Raw genomic sequence first — 17960 nt, forward strand, 5'->3', positions numbered from 1 at the left:
GCATGTCACACAGTCAAGTGTGGTGTTTGGAATAACCTTTTAAGCCGTCGGGATTGTGTCAAACTATAAAGGTCGAAGTTTGTCCGATTCTGTGGTTATCAAGTCTATGAATCATTGAAGATTTAAAAATGAAGTATTTTCTCAGTTTTTTTGGCCTCCTGGTGGGTATTGTTTTATTACCATTGAGATTAACTGTCTTGTTGGAATATCTTTCAGAAAACGTTTTCTTTTCGCATAATGTTTTCAAATCAAGCCTCCGCGTATCGTTTAGAACAGCTGCGTTGTAGTCAACTGAACATCATAATTGAACACTTGTCTCGCTGTTAAATGTTAGATATCTGAGCTTCCAAGAAAATTATTTTCACATATCTATGCAAGAAAGGTCACATATCAATCAAGCAGTGTATACTGGATAAGGTACTTGAACAAGCAGTGTCTAGGGAGATGAGGTTACCTAAGGAGAGTCAATGGAGAAGTCTTTCTTAAAGAAAGAAAAGTCTAGGTAATCTGTGGTTAACAAGGAAGGTCCAGTTGATGTTACACGAACATGAAAATTGAATGTTAATATCCCAATCATCTTTTCCACCATCTTATTTCCCTTCAGTTTTCCCTAAGAGTTTTTTTTAATTGAACTGGATATGCTCACACAAATTACATATATATACTTAAACATACATACCTTATTAATCAGAAGTAAACCCTTTTCATATGGAACAAACCCACAGGAGCCATTGACATAAAATTCAAGCTTAATAAAGGACAAGGAGTTCATTTCTAAGAAGTAACAAAAGATAATAGGAAATACAGAAAAAAGAGAGATCAGTTATCAGAAAAGAAAAGAAGAATGATTAATAGATAAATCGATAAAATGCAATTATATATATATATATATATATATATATATATATATATATATATATATATATACTATAATTGCTTTAATTTATTTATTTATTATTTTTCTTTATATATATATTTATATGTATATATATATATATATATATATATATATATATGCTTATTTATGAAGTCACGTGCATCTACAGTGATTTTTTAAGCATATATATATATATATATATTATATTTATATATATATATATACACAGAGACTCACCTATTTTTTCACTTCCGTTCACTCTATACTGAAGATGAAATGAATAATCGGGTGTAGAAAGACAGTTGGAATAAAAAAAATAAGGATAAAAAATAGTCCATATCATTTAAACTTATAGAGGCTAAACAAAGAAATTTAATAACAGGTGGATGCTAACAGTAATTTCACAAATAATTAGATTTTTATTGTCTTTATTTTAATTTTCGAAGGCCATACTTTCAGCTATCATTTTGGCCACATTTGTCAATTCAAGTTTATATTTTCTTCTGGGATAACTTGTTCTCTCGTGTCATAATTTTTTAGGTAGAAATGCCTTCATTTTCATCCTGAATGCCCCGTAGAGATCAGTGCACTGTAGGTATTTCTAAAGGACGTTTGCCCTGTAGCAGAGTATTGCCATCAGTGCACCTCATGTGGTATACTGTAGGTATTACCGAAGGTTCTTTGCAGTGTTCCTTCAGACCCTAGCTGCAATCCCTTTCATTCCTATCCCTGTACCTCCATTCACATTCTTTTTCTTCATTGTTACTTTCCACCCTCTCCTAACAATTAACTCCTAGTGCAACTGCAAGGTTTTCTTTCTGTTACATCTTTAAAACCTTTTTGCTCTCAAATTATTTTTCAGAGCTGGGTGATCTCATGGCACTTGGGCTTTGGCCTAAATTTTATATGTATTCCTATTCCTACTTGGATAAGCAAAATGCCATTCTACAAGTATAAGGAGCATCATTAGAGAAAGAAACAGTCCAGAAAGGGAGATTGGGAAGTCAAGAAAAAACTCTGAAATTATCATTTTACTTTGGCAGTCTGAATGTGTCAATAAACACTTGCTTACAGGTGGCATCAAATGTCAGGCGAGCTTATCTAAATGTCAAATAAAATTTGCTTCAGACACTTGTATGACATTCTAAATACCAAGGTGATGACATTTTAGATCCCCCTCGTTAACCTTAATGTTTCTCATAAATGGAAATCATACTTAATGGTCACCTCTGAAAAATCCAGCGAATTTCATCTTTTCAATTGCACTATTTTCTTCTGAACGTCAACAACCTGTTAACATAACTCTCAACTTGTTCCTATCTCTTTTTAAAATTAGAATGTCACAAGGTGTTGACTCTCTCTCTCTCTCTCTCTCTCTCTCTCTCTCAGAGGAAGGGTCCATACTCTAATCATATATCAAATGTGACCAGTTTTCATAAGTTATGTCTTCTTGAATGAAGTCTCTCCATCTTCTCTTTGCCCTCCTCTTCTTCGTGTCCCTAGAGCTCCCATTTCCGTGGTCTTTCTTACAGCATATTGCTCCTTATCAGATGCCCAAACTATCTTAATCATAACTTTTGTACTTTCTTTGGCATTTATGTGACTTGCTGATCCCCCTAATGTCTTCATTTCTCATCCTGGTAGATGCTAGGGTATTATGCCGCGGCGGCCTAGACTATGGCATTTGCGGATTTTCTATGCAGTTTTACCTACTGAACAAGAACTTTAAGTAATATTTATTCGGACGACTGTAATTAACCCCCGGGGGCCAGTACTAAACACGGCGAAATACATTGGACGCCCCAATCCCTAGTGGATGTCATATCCGCGGTTACGTTCCTTGCAGTCCGTGCGGAACTATTCTGTAGAATTACCGTGACACCGTCTGATTCTCTCCCCAGACAGGTCTTACACTCCTTGAATGATACAGAAGAAGGAGGGACGGCAGATGTTGGAGTTAGGCCTGTGTTTGACACAACAAGAGCATTTCCTATCAGCACGATGGCTACTACAGGAGGTTTAACAATGATAAGCTCCATAACAGGAACAGTAGCAGCGGACAAATCTGTGACAGAGTCCATAGTCATAGCCAAGTGGTGTCCATAAAGGTATGTAGAGTGTTGCATGACTTGTTTTAGAACATTCTTGTTTTACTTAACAATAGTATTGTTTGTTCTTTAATGCACATGTGGTGGTGCGGTGGCAACATGACACTTCCATTTTAGTTTTGATTGGGAGTTTTTCTTAGGTATAGGCCCTAGTTTTCAGCAGTGCTGTTCATTCTAAAATGGGGGATAGTTTGGGGCTTTTTGATAGTTTTTGCTGTGATTTTAATGTACTATAACATATTCACTTCGATTGTGCTAAATACTTGGTTAACTCATTCAGAAGCTGCCACCCCGCATATCTACCATAGAGTTGTCAATTGTGAGAAGCCCTACCTGTACAGTTTGGTTAGGTGGAAAGAAGAGTCCAAGTCTGCACCCCCACCCGCTTCCACTTTTGGTCTTTTTATTTTCTTCTGTCATTGATTTTCAGTAGAGCTGATGATAAATGTCTGCAACCAATATACTGAAGCGAAGTGTGACTGAGAGTGATTTAAAAGCAAAGTAGAAGCTTCTGTAACATGGAATAAAGATATTTGCCATCAACTAAGAAAAATAAACTTAATAATTAGGAAATATAGTTTTCCCAGTGGAGCCCTCAGTGTTCAAGACAGAACCAACTTAGTTTACCAGGCATTTCGGGTTAGTGAATTCCATGAATCATTCACCTACTTCCCAATGACCACATGTTATATTCCATATAATCAGGAGTAAATTTCTTATCTTAGATTAATAAAATTTTCATTACCAGGAAACCAGATGGCCAGGATTAGGTTTTCTTGAGAAGAAAACTTTCGAAAGCTAGTCCGTTTTAACTTATGCATGCACATACTGGATCCAAGATTACAGCATGTGTGGCATCATACATATGTAAATGTAAACTTGATACATTATTTTGTCATGTAGTTGTATGTTCTCAGATTACAGTTTATTTTTTCATTAAAAATGTGCATTGATATGGACGTTAATCTAATGGAATACTTTAGATGGGTGCAGGGCCGTTTCTAGGCACAGGCGACACAGGCGGTCGCCTGGGGCGCCATTTGCTTGGGGGGCGCCAAATTGCCATCCAAAATTAATATATAAATAAATGAGAGAAGTATTATTTTTATGTGAATAATTCAAATAAATAAATGCAAGTGTAAACGCGAAAATAAATGAATAATGGAAGCGTTAATACTTGATGCAACGGTGTTTAATGTTTCGGAAAAGTTGGCAACACTGGATAGGTAGATGTCGTCAGTATCAAGGAGCTTTAAAACTAAGACAGCCGCCTGCTCGCGACGCCACCTTAGTTTAGTTCTAAGCATCGTGTTTACTCCAATCTTCACTTCTTTTTTTAAGTCTTCTTAAGTTGTCAACGCAGCTGTCAAGCATTCAAGCTTTTATCAATCATGAAGAGGCAGTCCAAGCTGTCAGGTGCAGCAAACAAGAAAAGAAAAAAGGAGGAAGAGGAAAAACGAGCCCAAAGTAGAAGTGTGCAGCTGTGTTGTGTGTGCATAAGCCTAGCCTATAGTTTTTATAAGAAACAAAGTTCACTTTTTGGAGATATTTCCGAGTTGAAAATTCGAATGAAGTCCAGGAGTTATATACCTTATAAACCAATGATCTATAGTAATGGATAGGACATACATAACTTTTTCGCTGTCAAAACCGGAGGCGCTATTTTGCGTTGATTCCTGTCATAAATGAGGTTAAAATAATCCATAATTATGACGTCATTTCCACGTTTTGGCACCCCTGACTCATTATAAACGGCGACCCCGAATAAATAGGGATAAATATTAGAGGAAAAAACAAGGGAGTCCAGGCTAGACTTCTTCAGTTAAACCCCAGGGCTTTATTTGTGCCATGTGGAGCACACACTGTTAATCTGGTTGTGTGATGAAGCAAAGAGCTCCTCAGATGCAACTGGCTACTTTGGCTACCTGCAAAAATTATTTAATCTCTTTTCTGCCTCCACTCAAAGGTGGTCGACCCTAAAAAAAACATGTGGACACAACTTTGAAATCCTGGGCAGACACACGGTGGGAGAGTCGAATTAACAGTGTTGAAGTTGTAAGATTCCAGGTTGCAAAAGTGAGAGATGCTCTTTTAGAGGTGAGAGCAAGCACTGCAGATCCAGCTATTAAAATTGAAGCACAAGCCTTAGCAGAAGAGGTGGGATCATACCGGATCTCTATTTGTATGGTGGTGTGGTATGATATCTTCAGAAAAGTTCAAACTGTGAATAAACTTCTGCAATCACAATGCATGCATCTGGATGTAGCTGTTGACATTCTCAAGAAGACTGAAACCTCCCTTGTTAGCTACAGAGACACTGTGTTTGCTGATGCCCAGACATCTGCCAAAGAGATATGTGAGGAGATGAATGTGGAAGCTGCTTCTAAAGCAGGAAAACTCAGAAACTCCTAAAAGGCAGTTTTCCTATGAGGCCCCTGATGAACCTATACCGATGCCTTTGAAAAAAATGGAGTTTTCATTTTTCAATGTAGTTGTGGATATGGCCATTGAATCTCTGAGAGAGAGAACTGGAATGATGAGTGATGTTGCAAAGAAATTCAGTGTTCTAATAAACTTCTCTGACCTGACATCTAGTGAGCTAGAAAAGCAGGCAAAAGATTTGTGTAATACACTCACATCTGGGGATCATTCTGATTTACATTATGATGAACTGATTGTAGAGATGCAGTCATTTCCAAAACAATGGCCAAAACAAAATATGACAACATTAGACCTTCTTGTTTTTCTGGAGGAGAAAGGCCTGAAAGAGATCTATCCAAACATATGGGTGGCATTAAGAATTGCTGTCACTACACCTGCGACTGTGGCATCTGCAGAGAGAAGCTTCTCTAAACTTAAGCTCATTAAAACATATTTAAGGTCTACTATGTCACAGGAGCGCTAAATGGGCTGGCAATTAGTATTAATAGAGAAATATCCAAACAGATTTCGTGATGATACTATAGATGATTTTGCTGCAAGAAAGTCAAGAAGAGTCAGGTTTTAAATATGAAAAATCAGTGAAGAAAACTTGTATATAATAGTTTTAGCATAGCCCTCAACATATATGCATTAAGTTCTATGGTTTTAGATTGGTAAGATTACCCTTTTCAATTTATCTTGGGTAGGATTTGCAATAAAAATGTATAATGGCGTTATTCTATTAAAATTTACAAAAAATAGTTTGTATACTTTTGAGTCTATACTTTTCCTTGTTGTGTATACATATACGTGAAGATGATTTATTAATAAAGTATGTTGTTTTGTTGGGGAACTTGAGATGCTAATTGTGTTCAAAATTGTTTATGTTATTATTTCCAGCCTGGAGGGAAGGGGGTCGCCATAACGAGTTCTTGCCTGGGGCGCCTAATGAACTAGAAACGGCCCTGGATGGGTGGATCTTAATGTCATAGACGTGTGGGGTGTGGATGTGCTGGAGGGCTCTCTTGCCTTAGTTTATCCATAGTTTTGATGCCATCTATGGTGTATCTTGTGTTAATGGTTAATATTTTAAATAACTGGCATTCTAATCTGGAAAAGTACCATCAGATCAACCTCCAACCACTGTGCCAATGACCAAGCCACTTGCTGGCACCTAGTACTTACTGAGTATAATGTTTACAGAAAATGCACGTAATTGGACAAGATACTCTCATGGAAAAATCCTGGATGAAGTGATGGGGGGTTTACAAGGAAGAGGAGGTGAAGGGCTCAACTTAGATGCTCATAGAATTACTGGAACTCCAAGTTAACAATCTACAGCTGGGCTCTTGCTTGGAGCCCCAGTTCCTCATACTTTGGTAAGGAGTAAGGTTGAAGGCACTAAAGTTATTCGGTCGTTTCATTTCATTTAATAAATGCTTAACTAAAGCCATATGAGATGGATTCGAACAGTCAAGAATTGTAGGTCGATGGCAGTAATACTCGCCTTCGTTTTTATCTATTACGTATTTGTTTTTTTAATAAGCGAAGTCGATACTCTCTGTGGTTTCCCTTTACCTCTTTTACTCTTTAGGAGCCTGAATTTCAAGTCAGTGGCCCCTTTGATGGGCTTGTTCCATGTGAATAGGGTTCATCTTCTGAAAAATACATACCTAATGATAGTAATCAACGTTGCACAAACTAATGTAAAGAAAGATTTTTCAATCACGAATTCATCTTTGAAATCAATGATTGGTTGATTTTTTCCCCCTTTGAAGTAGTGTGACAAATTATCGTGAAGTGGTTATAGAAATTAAGTCACCCTGGGTCCCTGGTATTATAGTCTATTGTTGTTCTTAACAAAATGAGTGTGATAGTTTACCATTACTTTAACGAGAGAGAGAGGGTTGATTAACCCGTTCTCTTCTCAGTCAGTAGCACACCTATAAAATGTCCGCTTCCAAGTAGTTGTTTCTAAAGTTCACTATTTTCCTTGATACTAAATTATGGTTATACCTGCTGCTTTTTATTATTTTGATAGGTATAGTTTTGAGTCTGCCGACGACTAGGGACTTCAGAATGAACCTTTATAGACATAATATGGACTTGAAATCACCTCTTGCACGTTATTGATCATAATGTGTTCAACAACGTGCAGCCAAGAAGCATTGAGAATGCTGCACCGAATAAGCAAATCTTTTTATGTAAATATAAGCTCGGCGAAGTACTTTGCGATATATTTCCGTTCTCTACATTAGTATATATTCATTAGCAGCTAAGTTAATGCTTCAAAAGACGAAATGCAATCCGTTCAAATACAGTTTAATGCCACTGTACTTTACGAGGTACGTGAGTGACGAGTAGCATAGGTGTAAATAATATATATATAAATCGGAATGTTTCTGGAGCAAGAGCCCGTGCTACATATAAGGCAGCATAAAACATAGATGCTCATAATCATGCAAATTTTAAAATTTAATACGGTATTTCTAATCGGTAATAGTGTCTCAAACATATAGGGTGAAGATTCTTAACATTCCGTTCTAAATAGAAAAATGGGTAACCGATGTAATTTCTTCATTTTTCGCTCTATCTCAGAAAATACCATCTTTTCTGTCACAGAATCTGCCCAAACTTACTGCCAAGTATATGTTTTAAGTGAAAACGGCAAGATAATTCCGTTTTTTGTCATATTTAGATTCGCGAAACATTTCCAAATGTTCCGTAGCGTTTCGTTCAGCACCAAGAACTGTTCATTGCTATTTTTTTTTTCACCTTAACTGAATAAGAAGCTTACGGGCATAATTATTTTTATTTCAAAGAACGTTTCATAATAAGTAGATTCTTCCTGGATCCATTTCTAGCTTAAAAAAACTAAAAGAAATCGTCGTTGGTTTTGGCACCCATTTATTGTTGCACTGACTGACACTTGACGTCATACTCGCATCCGACACATTTGTTTATCTATTCGCCAGCAGTCAAAATGGTAGCTACAACTTACCACTTTTCTCTTCTTAAAAAAAAAAAGTATTTAGTACCATAATATTTTGTGTGTGTGTTTGCCTTTATGCTTTCCAAGTGCTAACGTTCACGCCAAGTACAGAGTATATATATATAGATATATATATATATATATAATATTCTATAAATATATCTATATATATATATTTATTATTAGTATATATGGTGTGTGTGTGTGTGTGTGTGTGTGTGCACATTTCATAAGTGTTTTTCTGCACTTAATGTGGCATAGTCATCAGGAATAGGTACCTGCTCTGTTTTTTTTAAACGATATTTTTCGGAAGTCTAAACGTGTGAGTATATAAATCTGGTTACTTTTACGTGTTTTTGTCTTGTAAATGAACATGAACGTATAATATTGTAGGGTGCACGGTTTGAAAGATGATTAGGCTATGGAATTAGACTATAAGCATCAGTGATTTTTTCGTAATTTGCGAATCGTAAATGTTAAGTGTACCATCGAATGAAATTCATATAAGTTCATGTGGTATAATGAAGCTTTGGTATGCAATCCAACTAGTTATGTTACATATTAGGCATACTGCAGTGGCGTGATGTTTCTTGTACTTCCCCTGCAAATGAACTTGTTTATTGTGCTTAGAAAATGTGCAACACAATAATGTACACACTAATATATCGTAGAGAAGGCGATAAAAATGCAACAAGCATCACGGGCAGTTTTATTCGAATACAAACTGAAACAAGATTCTCTTTTCATATGTTTGAAAGAACTGTTCGTAAAACTTTCATCTATAGATGAGAGAGAGAGTTAATTTCGTTAATCAGCACTTTTTTTTTCTTTTGCGTTTTTCATCTTATCCAGTAATACACACAGCCATAAGCCAGCTCAAACAGGCTTCATATCTCGTTCTTTATTTATGTAAATGCGTAGTGACACATCAGCGCCGTAGAAACCGCATATATTTGTATATTTTTTTCGTCTGTGATAAACGCTGTTGATTTATTGTGTAAAATCGCTATTTATGTTTAGGGAAAGATAAAATATAATCGCAAATCTTTTCTGTTATTATACACCAACCCAAGTTTATAGCAAAATATACGCGTGAAGAAAAGTTATTACAGAGAACGATGCTATAGAGGTAGGCTTCATAATGTTTTAAATGGGATTTATTCCTTGACGCAAATGTCATATTCATATAACCGATCGTGTTCAAGTTCAAAAAAACGATCGAACAAGATCTTAGAAAAGTGGAGAACTCGACCAAATCATTTTAGTGACGGAAAGTTAAAACATCCGCCTTGCGCGCACCAGGGGTGACATCTAGCGCCGTGTCCGCACTACGCATGCGTAGTCTGCCGCTCCCCTCCCCCCTCCCCCTTCCCCCATCCGAGAGCTAAAGACGCAGTCTGCCATATTGGTTTACTTAACTCCGTAACTGAGCTTCTAGTTTCAACAAAATGGGTCGGAAAAAGAAGAAGCAGACGAAGCCCTGGTGTTGGTGAGTGACTGAAATTGTTGTTTAAGGTTCAGGGAATCGAGTGACGAAGACGTGGCCCCCCGAGTTGCCGATTTTGGGCGAATTTCGCGTTCGAAACCCGAGATGTATTTATAAACCGGAGTGGGGTAAATGTGCTGAAGTGGATTCCACCTCCTGCTGGCGACGACGATCGATCACGATGTCTATCGATATATCGATCATACCGGGGCCCGTTCGCGCTCCATGAATTATTCGGGGCGCCTCACCGTGCCCTTTGGCGAGGTGACATACTTAGTGCCTGGATCGACCCGTTTTTTAAAATGAAATTCAGGTTAAATAAATGGGAACTCTGAGAGGCGCTCGGTCGTCGTTGAATTCGTAATGCCGCCGAGATCCGTCGCTTATTTTAGAAATTTTGAGAAGCTCCCTCCCCTTTGCTACCTGCAATTTACCCCTTATATGAAATGTAGGACTATAATCATTTTGATATAGAAATGAACTCTCAATCTGCCACGTAGGCCCAAATAAAGGTTGAAATGTAAGGTTAACTCGCCTTCGAAGGCGGCCTGTAAAGTACGATTTGGAAATCAAGGTTAAGGGAAGACATAGTGGGACGTAGCGGACGTGGAAAGCCTTGACTGCGGTTATCACCCTCCTGGGATCACAGGCTGGTTATTTCGTCATTTGTACGTTAGTCTATGGCTTTTAGTAGTCAACGTGAAGGTACTACTAAATACGATAGACCCTTCGGTAGGGTGGCCTGACGTATCCTACGATTAAGCAAGTTAAGCCACGGGCCTGGTCTGAACAAAGCAGAATAAAAATATGCCTGTATTTTTATTTTATTATTATTATTTTTTTTTTTTTTGCCTTGGCGAAAGGAGAACTTGGGTTAAGGTGGACGTGATTAGATTTTATGGAAAGTAAATAACTCAAAATGGCCGTGGTAGAAATTTTTACCGTGCAATTTGTGGTCACATATATCCTACAGGCATTATTTTAATGGCTTTACTGGTAGTTCTAGTTAGTAACTCCGTATTGGTTTCTTTGGAAATACAGTTTCCTATAGTATTTAGGTTGTTTATTAAGAATTTATCATTAAATGGGGGGGTTGGTTTGTTGGCTGTAATCAACCCCCAGGGGATAGTACTAAACATGGCTAAAGACATTTGATGGCCTAGTGGCTGTATTACTCACAGTAAAGTTCCTTGCAGTCCATGCAGAGTTATTGCCTAGAATTACCGCTTCACCTTTCACTGTTCAAATCAAAATAAAATTTGAGACCTATCCTACCCCTACCCAGTTGATACTTTGAACTGGTACATATACTAGGCTATGCATTTACTGTAGAACTGATGAAAACTTGTCCAACAAATTTTCATATCCCTCGGTAATTATTATAGTCAAATCTTTGACATCCCCTGGTCACTTATCCCATGATTTTGGGACACCCGTAGGGTGGATGAAGTTTCGAATGGATGAGAAGTGACATGTAAATCTGTAGGTGGTTTACCTAAGGTAGATTCTCAGGTGAGCCCTTTGTCTAAGAGACGTTTGTTTGGTGGCTACTGATTGGCTGGTGTCGGGTAGGCAACTTGCTCAGTGCCTCATAATTTTGTCTGCAGCTTTGAAATTCACTAGCAATGGGTTTATATTTCGTACTTTATCTCACGTTTTACACAAGATAGGAAAGTTTTGGTAATAATATAGGATTCGGTATTAATTGTACAACTAAGTCGTGATTTCGGTAATACTTCGGAAGCACTCCGCACTGGATATTAAAATAAATAATCACCTACATGGAAAGAGCATGTGAAAAGCAATATAAAAAGTATAGTCATTATATGAGAGATTGAACGGGGTGGAATTAAATGAGCTTAAGTTTTTACCTCGAATTTTTCCTAAGTCGGGAGAGGTGTTTCCTCTACGGAAATGTTTACTTTTAATGAGCCCTCTAACTTACTTTCTTACGCAAACAAAAGCAGTTCCAGTTACTCATTGTTGGCTGAGAGGTGTGACATCGTTATGACGTCATGGGTTTCATAACCAATTATGAACGACTTTAGTCGAAAACTTAGTTTCACTAGCATTTCAGCGGAGTAATAAAGTTACCTGTCCAGTGTCCACTGGTATCCTTGTTTGACTGAATACTCGAATAATGAAGCAAAAACCAGCATTTTGTCTTCCTGTAGCTATGGCAGAGGCAGTGGCTGGCCCTTCTGGCATTAATTTTAACCAAGACCTTCGATTTCCTACCGATTGTTTGCAGTGCAATATGGGTTATGGTTAATTTTATTATTATTTGTCTAGTGGTGGCAAAGAAGTTGTGATTGAATATGCTCAAAGACATAATTTAATTCTAAAGCAAAAAAACTGCGAGTGTTGTGGAGCAATTTGTCGGATCGACTACAACAGGAACGCCTTTAGGTGTGATCGCTCTGTAGTGACGAAAGGACGTTGGCGTAAGCGATGTAATTTTAGTGTTTCTTTGTCTAAAGGAACGTGGTTTGAAAAATCCCATCTCTGTTTTGAATTTAATCTAAAGTTTCTCAGGCCACGCGACTCCCAAATCCATCCGCCAAGGAAAGTAGCCTTACTGTAACCCCTGTGGCTAGCGCGCACAGCGCAACATTACCTCTTGCCAGAACGTGCCGTGCTTGCCAAGAATCTTTAAATATGCGGATAAGGCACGAAGCGCCGTTCCGCCACGGCCTTCCTGGCACACAAATCGATCGTCACGGATATGTAGTCGCTCCCTACTTTGTTTGTTGTTGTTTTGGTATCGCCGCCATATTGGTTTTGGTGATTTCGGTCAGCGGTCGAGTGGGCCCGCGAATCTGTTGGTGCTCCCAATTATTATTGCTGCAAAGCACTCCTTTCTGGTATTTCCTCACCCAAAACCCCCGATTCCCAACTGGGGGTCCCCAAGCTTTGTTGGGTGAAAAGTGTTAAAATAATATTTCCTCAAGAAAACAAGGTGAGATTCACTGAAAAAAACACCATTAAATGAAGGATTGTTAATTGTCTTTTAGAAACTGGTGATGCGGCTTGCTTCTGAAGAATTACCGTGATTTCCTGAAATCAATAAGATAACACAAAGGAATTACAACTATTAGAAGTGAAGGGGAAGTATTTAATGCTTTATACCTGTTTTTACTAATCGAATTGTGCATCATTCATGCGGTCTAGATAAAACAGAACTTTTTTTCATACAAATTCACCCTGAATATGCTGGTGCTTTCAGATTTTAGATGTGTGATATGTGAGGATAAAATGACTGCATTTTGTTAAAACTCTGGTGTGCATTTGTTGATGAGAGCAGTTGAATTTCAGTAAGAAAGTTCCCTCGTTCTTTGTACCGTGATCAAAACATCTCGCGTCATGACCAAATTTCCAGCATTAGGGACAAAACTATATTTTATATATTTTTTATATGCTGAATAGTGATTGTCAAATTGTGCAAGTGCTGTTTTCAAATGCCTTTTAAACATAATGATTAATAGTAGTGGTAGTATGTAGTATTGTTTTGCTCAATGTATATTGTTTTCTTTCAGGTACTGCAATAGGGAATTTGATGACGAAAAAATTTTGATTCAGCACCAGAAGGCGAAACATTTTAAATGTCATATATGTCATAAAAGATTATATACGGGTCCAGGTTTATCCATCCACTGTATGCAGGTCAGTATGAGTTGTATGTTACTAGTAGGTTTCAAAATGTAGTAGGTGCTATTAATATTGTATAGTCCTTAAGTACAGGTTTCATCTTCCAAATACTTAGTTTGTCTAGAATGACTGAAGTTGTCATTATAGTTCTCTATAATGACAACTTGGCTATTGTGTCAGGTTGATTTTTTCAAATTAACAAATTTGTTTTTAATTAATATTAGAACTTACTTTGGTAATCCTTGTATGTGTGTATGCATGTCTCATCTTTGACTAGAAAATTATTTTGAGGAGGACCAGTTAATTGATGTCTACAACAGGTCATTTTTCTCTTTACAGGTTCACAAAGAGACGATAGACAAAGTTCCAAATGCTTTACCTAATCGTAATAATATAGAAATAGAAATATATGGTATGGAAGGTACGTATATCGTTTTGACATGTTATTTTACATGGTGATATTCCAAATGTGCAGTTTGGCTACTTGTAATTACATTTAAAAGCAAGCAAGAGATCTGTGCTTTAGGGACTGCCACTGAAATTGACAACTATTCTTTTTGCTTTATGTTGTGTTTGATGTAAATTAGCCATTTGCACGATTGGAACTAACCAAGTTATAGCGAAGGTGCTCCTTGCATATTAATACAATTTTATGTATTTATTTTTTTTTCAATAAGTGAAGTCTCTTCTTTCTGTATCTGCCTTGACTTTCTCGTATTTCTTCCTAATGAACATCATATTCTTTGGAAGCTCGAATTTCTAGTCAGTGGCCCATGTGGTGGGCTTGTTCCATATGACTAATAATAATAATGTCTTGTAAGGTAGAGGTCTCGTGCTTATGTAAGTCCTGTGCTTGGCAGGTATTCCGGAAGAAGACCTGAAAGACCACGAAAGACAGCGCGCCGGTAGAGTAGGGGGCGGGAACAAGAGGCAGGACGATGAAGATGACGAAGATTCCCAGTCTAGTCTACCTGGTCAGTCTAACCCACCCCCACCAACTATGCCTCCTCAGGGACCACCAGGTCCAATGGGCCCCATGATGGGACCAACTGGTCCCATGATGCCAATGATGGGCCCAATGGGTCCAATGGGTCATATGCCGCCATTCATGGGTGGACCAGGTATGATGGGCCCTATGGGTCCAATGGGGCCTTTACCCCCACCAGGCGGGCCCCCGGTCAGCACCGCTCCCGGTGCTACGCCCGCACCCAATAAACCCCTCTTCCCCTCTGCTGCACAGGTTAGTATCTCTCATATGATATACAAGCAGCCCTCAGTTAACTGGGGGGGTTCCATTCCCAGCCAATGTTGCTAACCGAAAATCAGCGATAACTGCACTAAAAACCTGCCTAACGGCGCTGCTAGCCAAATATCGGCGCCATTAACCAGAGATTGGCACTGCTGTTAACTAGAAATGGGAGCTGCTAACCGGATATTGGCACTGCTAACCAGAGATCGGCATCGAAAATCAAGTTACAGCGTCGCTAGACAGACGCCATTAAAACCGGATAGTTGTTAACTGATGCCGCTGTTAACCGAGGGCTGCCTGTATATAAATATACTGACCTACATTTTTTGTCTGCTGTAGATTTGATACTCGTGTTGAAAAATAAGTTTTATATATTATTTCAATGGATTTTCACTTACAGCATACCACCACAGCCAATAATCAGATTGGCCCCGTCAAACCTGCGTTTCCAGCGTATAGTCAAGCTAACGGTCAGTCGACGCCAAATGTCATGTCTTCAGGTGGGGGAGGAGGTGTGCATCAGGAAAAATTAGAACCTAAGAAGCCTGCGTTAATAACCACGGTGTCGGCGAATTCCCGCATCATTCATCCGGAAGAGGACATCTCTCTGGTATGTGAACTAATGATTATTGTCCCCTTTTTTATATTTTTTTCTTTATATGGTGGCGCTTAACTTCTCTAGTTAGCCATTAAAAAGCTACTGTAGTAATATTTTCTTTATTAGGGGAATAGTGTGTGTTTTTGCTATGTACTAACTTAAATCAGGGAAGAAAGAGGTAGACAAAAATTTTTGAGAGGGGGAGAGAGTGTGACACCATGCTGACAGTGGCCAGAACTCAATTTAATTATAATATCTGGAGTCCTCTTTCTTACTTGATCTCTCTGTGCTGCTGCTATTGCACGTCCTAATCATTTTGTGATATGCTCACTAATGTCTCAATTCATTTGTAGCACTTGTGTGAGGAGTTTCAATCTCAGGGAAGATTTTAACTGAACTCAATTTTTTTTCATTTGGAAGTTTCAAGTAATGTTAGTTTTTTTATTCAATTTGTATTGGTGTTTTCTTAGCATCCTTGTTGTTTGGAAAGTAAGGCTTGAGTGAGCTAATTGTTGAGTAAATGTTATGAACTGTTTTCCCCCCTGTTTATATTGCAGTTTATATTTAAATAAGATTTTGCATTCATGTGTAGGGTCATCAGTGATAGAAAATAAGTTTGAGCTATATTACCAGTGCAGTATTCTAGTGTTGATAAATAGTGATGGTTAAGGATAATTCCTTTAATAATAATTCTAGGCAGTTGTTATAGAGAAATTACCATAATGATTAATGTGCAAGATTTTTTCTGATGAAGTGGTTACTTTTGTAGCCATTTTTAATGAGTAAGTTCAGTAAAGGGATTATGTTAAATGCGTCATGGAATTTCTCTCAGATGTAAGATGTTTAGTCATATTTCTCTCAGAGGGTTGTCCTTTTATATATTTGTATATACTGCACTGTATATATAAATATATAGCTTGTTGATAAAGCTGTTGTACAGGCCAAGTCTGCTTTCAGAGGCATTATGTTGCATAATTTTGAATTATGGTTAGAAAGTGTGCAAGAGTTACATAGTAGCAAAATTCAGGTCTTTGTTGGTTTTGCTTTGCAGCCTTGTAATTAACATCCTAATGCAGTGTCAGTGCTGATAGTAGTGGCCTGTAATTTATTTTGTGGATTACAAGAGTGATTTTGTTTTGTTTTGCGTGTGAAGCTATTGGAGTTTGAAGCATAAAAAGAAAGGGAAAGACTTTGGTGAACCTGACTCCAAGTCAGGTGTGCTGTCATTATCCATTGGAGGAGTTTCTGAATTCTACTAAGGTACTTTTATCTCCAACTGTTTAGACAAGTGGTACTCCTGTGAGATTTGGGAATTGGCTTTTCTTCTGTGTTTTCGTTCTGTAACAAAGATTTTTGGAGCCTTCAGGACCTTTGTGAATTTCTTCATGTTCCTTATGCAGGTCCCCCTCCCCCCCTTCCCCCCTAAATGGTTAACCACAAAATGAGCAACAATTTCAGCATTCCACAAAAAATAACATTTTAGAAAAGAGAAAAGGCTTGCTTAGTTCTGCAGTTTGTAACTTCTGATTTGGGAACCCTGGTTTGTTGTGAACTTCACTCAATCTCCTGTCTCTGCCATTTGTGGTTGGCTTGAAGTTGTCAGTCTTACTACTGTAGGGTGGTGACCAATTGGGCAATATATAGTAATGCTTCAGATGAAATAAATGATTGCATTAGATATAGAGGCAGAACTTTGGAAGAAAAGTTTATGGACAGAATCACTGAGCTATAAATGTAGCTCTTAGTTCACAATATGTAGTGGTCATGGCCTAAACTGGGTTGCCATGTTGTTGCTTTTGGCCAAAGTCATATCTAGAAAATTGAGGTAGTTAAACATCTAGAGTACTCTTGTATTAATAGGTTCATTGAACTATGTAGCCTATCAATTTCCCTTAGAATCAAGGGATACTTTGCAAAGATAGGTCATGGACCTTGCAAGACAGTGAATATATGCAATTAGAATATTTAGCCCTCATTCAAGGTGTTCAAAACCCTGTTCACATGAGTGTACACACAACCATGAGGATTTGTTAACTGCTGTGGCATCCACATGGGCAGTTTCCCCTTGCAACTGTGCAGAATCTCTGAGGTTTGAGATACATGCTTACTAGTGTGTTCATATGGACCACATGGATTTGTGTGCACCACACGTCAAAATGGAGACTTCTTGTTTTAACGGCGACATTTTCTTTGATGAAGCCAAAAACGTCCACGTGTGGGACTGTGAAGATCAGAATAATGGTGATGAAAAAAAAAATGTGTTGGGAGGAACAACTGGAAATTATCTGCAATTCTGATAAAAACAAAGGGAAAAAATCATAGTTATCTACCCTTTTCATTGCATTTCTAAGGTTACACTTTTCACATCTCATTTTATCCTGCAGTTCAACTCTACCTTAATGAAAGAAATATACAGCAAATTGATCTCTTGCAGAGGGAACAATAAGACAGGTTTATCAGTGGTGTTGAAATAGCATAACTTCATACCTTTAGGCATCTCGTGCCCTCACAGAATTATGCAAAATGCTACATGCTTGTATTATATTCTCAGTTAAAAAACTTTACATCGATAGATCTTTGG

General features: G+C 37.9%; 1 protein-coding gene across 13 annotated transcripts in view; it reads left to right on the forward strand.

The window, feature by feature from the left end:
• Positions 1-9730: 9730 nt before the first annotated feature.
• LOC135200033 (BUB3-interacting and GLEBS motif-containing protein ZNF207-like) overlaps positions 9731-17960 on the forward strand; it is a 96984-nt gene continuing 88754 nt past the window's right edge. For all 13 annotated transcript variants that reach the window (XM_064228270.1, XM_064228284.1, XM_064228295.1 and 10 more), the window contains exons 1-5: positions 9731-9887; positions 13421-13547; positions 13872-13953; positions 14393-14772; positions 15182-15391. In XM_064228270.1, coding sequence (XP_064084340.1) covers positions 9847-9887; positions 13421-13547; positions 13872-13953; positions 14393-14772; positions 15182-15391 — 840 coding nt within the window. In that variant the 5' untranslated portion in view covers positions 9731-9846. The remainder of the gene's footprint in view (positions 9888-13420; positions 13548-13871; positions 13954-14392; positions 14773-15181; positions 15392-17960) is intronic.

Source organism: Macrobrachium nipponense, chromosome 23 (genome assembly GCF_015104395.2).
Source record: "Macrobrachium nipponense isolate FS-2020 chromosome 23, ASM1510439v2, whole genome shotgun sequence".
NCBI lineage: Eukaryota > Metazoa > Arthropoda > Malacostraca > Decapoda > Palaemonidae > Macrobrachium > Macrobrachium nipponense.